The 8309-nt window shown below is 46.9% G+C and overlaps 1 protein-coding gene across 1 annotated transcript; it reads left to right on the forward strand.

Moving 5' to 3' along the window:
• The first annotated feature begins 625 nt into the window (after positions 1–625).
• LOC136509033 (protein WVD2-like 7) lies at positions 626–7709 on the forward strand. Its single transcript, XM_066503831.1, has 7 exons — positions 626–915; positions 1033–1623; positions 1705–2070; positions 2164–2222; positions 2505–2595; positions 6367–6480; positions 7264–7709. Exons 1-7 carry the CDS (start codon positions 832–834, stop codon positions 7393–7395), a joined length of 1437 nt encoding a protein of 478 aa, XP_066359928.1. The 5' UTR covers positions 626–831; the 3' UTR covers positions 7396–7709.
• Positions 7710–8309: the final 600 nt, after the last annotated feature.

Genomic DNA, 8309 nt, shown 5'->3' on the forward strand with positions numbered 1-8309 from the left:
AAAACCCCTTTCAATATCCTCGAAATCTCCGATATGACATCCAAAAATTTTCATTTCACGAACTAAACACAGCCTCAGACGTTTGTTTCTGTTGTATAGGAGGAGCCGGGGACTGGCTGTTTGACAGGATAGTTTGGACTAGAAAAAACGACAACGGATTTTGTTTGGTTAGCTCATGGACTAGAAAAAACGACAACGGATTTTGTTTGGTTAGCTCATGTAATCGGGTAGTCCAAGAGGAAGCAGGGAGCAGGAAGCCAGCAGGGAGCGGTGGCGGCGGCGATACCATAGCCATGAAGGAATCGTGATGCGGTAAACGAGAAGCGACGGTGGCGGACATCGGAGCCCGCCAGGGAATCGCAGTGGCGGACAGCGGAGGCCGCGAGGGATCGTGAGTTCACGAGTCGCGACGCCTTGCACGAGGGATGGTCGAGTGGACGGGGAAGGAAAAAGATAACGCTGGCTTTGGAGGGGTATCGGACTTGTCTAAAGCCGGATCTGCTCTCGCTGCGCAACGGTCAAAGAACTGTGCAACGGTCACCTGGGCGCCGCGGTTGCGCGGTCCATCTCGTCCAGCTCCCGTAACGTACACTTGCCAGCAATTCAAATCGAACCCACCAAAAAAGCTGCTGCAATTACACTCGCTGCTTCCTCTCGGCCTCCCCACCCACCCGAATTCGAAAAGGCGGCGCTGATCGCACCAATCTGATATCGATCCGCCCTTTGCCCCCCTCAATCGCGTGCTGCTTGATTTTCCCCACAAGGGAGTGGCGAGTGGGTCAGTTCTCGCACAGATCCTATCCAAACCCAATCTCTCCGCGGTCTCCTCCAATGGGAGCTGAGCCGGACTTCTCACCACCGCCGCCGGAGCCGACGCACTCGCCGGAGCCGGAGATCTCCGGCAAGGACAGCCGGGTAAGCATCTCGTCCCTCCTCCTGCTGGTGCTATTCCTGTCCTCCTGCTGGTGGGATGTCTTCCGATTTCGTGGCAGCTTACGTTCCTGTGCGTGCGTGGGGTGGGATGGGATCCAGAACTGGAAGGCGGACATGATGTCGGCTCTCGGGGAGTCGGTCTCCTTCGGCCGCTTCCTCACGGAGCCGCTAGAATGGGGGAAGTGGTCCGCCTTCGCGCACAACCGCTACCTCGACGAGGCGGCGGCGCAGGCGCGCCCGGGCTCTGTCGCGCAGAAGAAGGCATTCTTCGAGGCGCACTACGCTAGGAAGAAGCGCAAGAGCGAGGACCACGCCGCCGCCAGTGATGATGTTGCAGGCGGTGATGGCGATCTCGAGGCGGCAGAGAATGGTGGTGCCGCCTCGTGGTCGTTGTCTGCTGCGGAGTCTTCCTGCATGACGGATGAACCATCGGCACCAGCGGAGGAGGTGTGCTGCGGTTGGGAGGATGGAGTGGTGGATTGTGGTGACAGCGCCAGTGACAAGGCAGTACACGTGCCCGAGGAGCTCGCGGCCATCGCCGATGCCGTTGGGCCTTCTTGCAGGATGGATGCGCCCACGAATGAGATGTGCCACATGGAGGGGAGCGACCAAGTGGTTGGAGCAGTTTTGCAATTGCAGAAGCAGGATTTGTGCATGGGTAGTTTGACGGCCGTTGATGCCACTTTGAAGGTGACTGATACATTGTCATAGAAGAATTCTATCGTGAAAATGTGCTATTGAATTGCTAACTGAAGTACGTGTTCTGTGTAGGAAATTTCCATTTTGAACCAGGATATCACAGATTCTGTCAAGAAAAGGAGGATCCAGATGGCGTCCCTGCTTTCAAAGCCAGCAAAGCTCAGCTCTCCCCCCACAGCAAAGAAAGGGCAGTCTTCCTCAGCTAAAAGGCGGTCGATGTGGCAGTCTGCAAAGGAGAACACCTCACCTCCTAGTGCAGACAGTAGCAAGCTAGGAACAACTTCGACCCCCCAAAAGACGTCAACACTGTCAACCTTGCATATGTCTACGGACTCAAGAAATCTTGGTACCAAAATTGCTGATAGGATTAGCCAGTTGGAGTATGCAACCAGGTCTGCAGAAAGCACTAAGCCTCATGATTTAAGGCTATCAAGAAAGGTATAAAGATCCTAAGCATCGAGTGAGTTTACCTTTCAAGAGTAAAAATCTCAGTCTTACTTCCATATTGGTTTACTGTGGTGAATATTTCAGACATTTTCTAGTGCTTTGCCCGAAATTGCTCCAAGGACATCTCAAGTGGATGAAGAAAGGTAGCACTAGAAAGCCGAGACCTTGAATATCCAAAAATATTGTAGGAGTTGATCAGAATTCAGAACCACCACCTTGTATCTTTCTTCTGTATAACATAAAACTGAACATTCATAGAAGGTCCTACAAGGGAATAAAAAGAGTCGGATTCCTTACTCCCAACGTTTATAATTCTCTAAAAAATCTGACAGTAGTATAAATTTAAAAGCTTTGTTCTCAATATAATATTACCTATAAAATTTATAACTACTAATTGTATCGTTTTTTTCTCTTTCACCGTTCAGATCATCACATATAATGAAAATCAAAGAAAAGCTATTTGGTTCGACATCCCCAACAGTGCATCAGAAATCTGGTATAACCAAAGAAAAAGAGGTAAGTATAGCTAAATGTTAGCCTTTTGTTTTTTGACATGGATTTAAATGTTATGTGATGAAATAAAGGTCCCAATGATACATAAGAAAATAATTGAAATGTATTGTCTGGGATCTGTTATGTAGGTTACCATAGTGTTCTAACCAATTTGTAGAAGCAAATATGCTAGTAACAATAATTGTTATCAATGCAGAAAAAACAAGATGTGATTGGCATAGATTGGTTGGGGGGGGGGGGGGGGGGGGGGGAGGAAGAGTAGATTGTAGTGGAAGGAGGTCGGAGGTCGAGGGACTAGTCCTCGGAAGCAGCCCGTGGTGCACGTGTGGTGGGATGCCGGTTAGTAGCGCGTAGGGGAGGGGTGTGGCATGCGGTGCAGGTAGAGGGAGATGGATGTCACAGAGGGCTAGGTAGCTGGGAAAACTTGAGGACCAGTACTCTACTCCTTTGTTGAATAATATGAGTACATGACCCTAAGAAGAGCCGTAATTGGTGTCTTGTCCATGTGTACGTGTAGTTGTCCCACCACCATGGCTGAGAGGTGGCGGTGCGTGCAAGTGGAGTTGCAGTGAGGTTGAACAACTTGTTGAAGAGGACGCTGCTGAATTCGTGGCTAGATGGTGAGATAGATAGGCAACTTGTCTTCGTTGAGGCTGATGAAGATGCGGTAGATGTTGAGGAATTGACATCCGACGTTATGCAAGAAGATTGTTGTGATGGTGGGCACCATGTTTTCAGGCCACTCCTGGGCCATCAAGATGCTTGTTAGCAAAGTGCGTCGAAGCATAACCGTCGTCTGTGGTGTGTGTGGAAGATGGCCATGAGGATACGAAGTTGTTCGAACATACTCAAGGCGAGGAGGGACTCCATGAGGTTGATAGTAGCGGAGAAGCCAGGAGTTTGGCATGTCCGTCAAAGAAGATATGTCATCAATCATGGACCATGCTCAGGCGGTTGTACTTTTGTATGGAGTCAGCTGGTACCTCTTGCACCACATGTCTGATGTATGAGGGGGCACTTGATGTCGAAGGCATTGGGTCGTCGACATCCATTGGTAAGGCGAGCTTTGTTGTGTTTGAAGTTGTTGTAGTGTTGGGGCGCCAGGCACAGACTTGAACAATTGGCTTGAAGGCATGACAAAAAATACATGGATGGGTTGGGGTGTGTTTCATCCCTATGTGCACGCATGTTAGTGGGGCCTCAGTGTCTGTGCACGAGTGCCGAGCGTCAACTAAGGGAGCTGGTGAGGGAACGAGAGAGAGGCGAGTACGTGCGGTTCTAAGTAGGACAGAGCACATAGGAAGGGGGAGAGAGAGCGACTAAGGGTCACTGATCTGTGGGGGAGGGGGCAATGGCCGCGCAGCTCTTGGCGGGGCATGACCCACTTGTTGGCCTCCCATAGAAAGCACAGCGAATGGGCCAATCTGTGCCACCTGCTTGGGCCAATGGTGGGGTAGCCTAGCTGCCAGTGATGCGGGGAAAAATCACAAGGCAAGAGAGGGAAGAGGCGATCCATGCCATCCGCATGCGACCAACTTTGAGGAGCCATGTGGGCACTTTGGTGCCAGCTTGGCGGTGGTGCAGAGGAAGCCAAAGGTAGGGGCGATGTAAGGATGCACACACGGGTTAGTGGCCGATTGCCACTTAGCCGCGCGAGGCTCGGTTGCCAGCGTATGCGAGTGGGGTGGGAAAGGTGTTGGGTTGGCTAGGCAGCGTGGGTTGGATGGAAGGGTGGAAGGGGAGGAGAGTGGGCCGGGGCCAAAAATGGGTTGCGTCGGGTTTTCCTTTTCGAAATTCTTTTTATCTCTCCAACTTATATATTATGGAGAAAATATTTTTGTGTCACAAAAGATCCATGAAAAGCAACTCAATGCTTGCCCCTAGGGTGCCATCTCATAATTAAATCAGCTATGGCTTTAACCCATCTAGCCTAATTGCTCTACATGTCACCTCACCAAGCATGTTTGTAGAATTTTTAAAAGTTGTGATTTATTCAGGAGTTTTTGTGGATTGTTACAACCATCATACGGGGCAATGATGTCACCGGGGTCACTCTAGTCATTGTCAGAATGGATGACATTGGTGCGCGCCATGCCAATGACATCTCTAGGTCCGGGTTAGCTCAATGTCTGTGTTTAGCGGTTCCAATAGTTCCGTTGTGTAGATGTTCACTTGTTGAAGCTTGCCGAGAGGTCCCATCCATGCCACATGTGCGATAAAGCACTCGGTGTAGTTGTGGACAGTGCCCATCTTGTAATTGCCCCGCGCGAGGCATATGCATTGTTGCGCTCCTCTTGTCAGATGAAAAGATGTGTACCACACCTTTTCATTGTTGGGGGTCCACTGTCCTCGAAGAACTGCATCATCCTTGGAGCCACCTTGCTCTTGTGAGGCAGTTGCCAACATCGTCAATGTGGCATTGCGAGTGTTGTCGTTATCATCGGCCATTGATACTGTGATGGGTCTAGATTGGTTGGGCAAGCATAGATTGATTGGAAGGAGGATGGGAAACCGTCGGCCTGAGCAATGGCGGCGATGCAGGAGAGGACGTCGTGCGACACAGAGATAGATAGGGAGACAGGCAGCACAAAGGGCTACGAGGCTAGGAGAACTTGAGGTTTAGTACATTAACTCTTTATTCATTTATACCTTGACCCCTAAGCTATCTGGAGGTCTACTTGTAGATTTGGACTCTCCTTTTTCTAAACAATTTCCTAAACTGATTTTTATCCCTATTCTATTTCTAATTGAAGTTGAATCCAGAGTCCTCATTAGACGAGGGCGCCCACAGCTAGGGGTGGATGTAACACCCCAGCCTGTTAGAAGCCTGTAGTAGTTGCGAAGTTGGCCCATGTAGTCCATATGGAATTGTTGTTGTTGGGTTTAGTATCACCTTAGAAGTTTAGGAGGGTGAGGGTCCTTGTCGCTTTAAACGTAGCACCTCTGGGTTAGCCCTTTACACGGAGCAAGGGCGAAAGTGAGAGGTGCTATGTGTATGCAGGTCCGTTCCACGTGCGGAGCTGAGCTATATAAGCAGATTTAGGATGCGGGGTATTACAAATGGTATTCAGAGACCCTTGCTGCATGTGCATGTAGAGGAGTGTACCAAGGGCTGGTCCTGGACATTTGTTGCGTATGTGGTAGCCCATGTGGCACATGAGGAGTTGTTGTCGGTGGCCACACAGGGTGAGCTATATAAGCAGATTTAGTATGCGGGGTATTACAAATGGTATTCGGAGCATCAACCCTGTAGTAGTTGCGAAGTTGGCCCATGTAGTCCATATGGAATTGTTGTTGTTGGGTTTAGTATCACCTTAGAAGTTTAGGAGGGTGAGGGTCCTTGTCGCTTTAAACGTAGCACCTCTGGGTTAGCCCTTTGCTGCATGTGCCTGTAGAGGAGTGTACCAAGGGCTGGTCCTGGACATCTGTTGCGTATGTGGTGGCCCATGTGGCACATGAGGAGTTGTTGTCGGTGGCCACACAGAGTGAGGGCTAATTTATAATCCTTGTCATCCCAAACGTAGCGCCTCCTCTAGAGGCGCATGGCTGGGTCTCAGCTGGGCCACGTTGGATCCACCACCTTGGGTACCAATTGGACCCATAACACAATAATTGTTAACATCGCTCTTTATTTATGTGTATTAGCAATGTAGATAATTAACCCAGAAGAAGCTTTTTACAAGCCAATTGCTCTCAAACAATCTTACAAAACTGAAGAAAATAGAGAAAAATTATGGTGCATCACATAATATCTATAGAGCTTGTATCATGCAGAGAAAGTTCAACAATGAACCTGGGTTTAAAGAATCACGACACAGCTTTTTCTTCAAAGCCGGGCTGCCAAATTTCTATCGAAGAAACAAACAACCAAAGGATCCAAGTCAGCAGGTGATAATACTTCTATACATTTGTGTAACTATGGTTTCAGATTTTTGGTTGTTACCAAACCATCCAGTAAATCTCACTGGAAAATGCTAAAAATGCAAAAAGAAAAAAATGAGACCATTTATGATTGCAGCGACACTGGTTACTTGACATTTTCAAAGTAAACAAAATTGGTTTCAAAATTTATATTAAACTTTGTCTTTCTTGATCTTACTGGTATCCTGTGGGAGCTTAGCTGCATGAACTTCACATGTTATATTACAAGAATTGGTTGCCATGATAGGAAAATTTCTCTCTTCCACTTAATATACTTTAAAGGGTACATGTCCCAGGAACTACATAAATTTCAAGATGTTTCAAACAGTAAATTACACTAAAGCATGGAAAATACAAATGCCCATTAGAATACTTTCATTCCGTTGCCTTTTCAGTACCCTTTGACAATTTGGTTGACATGATCATTATTTTATTCCCTTTCTGTTGCTTACCACAACAAACTAAACCTTACTACAAGTTGCTCTATCATCTATTGGCTTCTATTACAAGGAAGAACAAGCACTGATCTTGAAACTATTTAGCTTTCACCACTGCAGACCTCTACAAATCATAGTTCATGTACACTTGAGGCAAACACAAATCTATGTAAAGCTTTTGTCTCGGAAGACATCAGTGAAAATTTTCACCTGCTTGATTTGGATTTTCCTTTCACCACTGCAGTATTCTCCCTTTAACAATGTTTTTGATTTATAAATTTCTAATGGCGAGTTGGTGACAATCTAAATGCAGACTACTCAAGAGATCCCAAGTTCGTCGAAGGGCGGCCATCTACTAAGTGATATTAATCAAGCACACCAAATGGGTAAAGGTGCATCCGATGAGAAACAGATATGTTGCTTCCCCATCAGAAAGATGTGTTAGATCTGTGTTTTCTTCTAATTCCTCGTTGATTCAGGGTTTCCAGTATATATTAGCTTATTCTTTTCATTCATATTCAGTTACCTATTTTGGGACACCTAATCTGTAGCAAGGTTATCTTCTGAGCCACATTGGAGGATACAATTCTCAATCCATCCAATCCTCGGGTCAGTGTTTGTGATGTTATCCGGACTGCCGTTTCCTGGCTTTGAAGTGTAATGGTTTCATTTTTAGTAGTGAACTTCTAAAGCCCATTAAGCCTTGTAATAAAAAACTGTGACATGTCAGTTATGGACTCATGTGGCATAGGAACAAAAACTCGCCCTACTTCTATCTCCCATCTTTTCCGCTGAGCTGTTATTTATTTATTTATTTATTTATTTTTGTTAATGGTGTCACTCTCCATATTGATGTCAACGGAAGTTTGCTACTATGGTTGAGTACGTCGAGCTTCCGAGTAGTCAAATTGCACTTGGGCCCATCTGCAATGGTTGTCAAAAGGAAAAAAAAAAGGACTTTTTAACCCCCTCAACTTTTTTGATAGTCTGATTTCCCCACCTCATTTATAAGACTGGACTTTTAACCTCCCTCAACTTTTAGAACCAATGCTTTTTTGCATGAGAAAATTGGATATCTACCCACCTCAATAATGGACTTCGTAAATTTATCCTCCTAGTCATGGGTTTTGCAAAATTGCCATGCAGTAAAAGGACATCTTGGTTTTCCTGCCATATCCTGTACTTAATTCCTTTCCTTTCTCTTTTCCTAAAATCAGGCACGGAAAAGGATGAATTTGCCCCTAGCAAAATTATACGTATGAATCTCCGTAGTATTTACCTGATCGATCGCCAGCAGCCGCCCTTGCTGGCTGACTGCCTGGTTGGCTGGCCGCCCTTGCTGGTGTCTGGCTTCCGTAG

This window comes from Miscanthus floridulus, chromosome 15 (assembly GCF_019320115.1).
Source record: "Miscanthus floridulus cultivar M001 chromosome 15, ASM1932011v1, whole genome shotgun sequence".
Taxonomy (NCBI): domain Eukaryota; kingdom Viridiplantae; phylum Streptophyta; class Magnoliopsida; order Poales; family Poaceae; genus Miscanthus; species Miscanthus floridulus.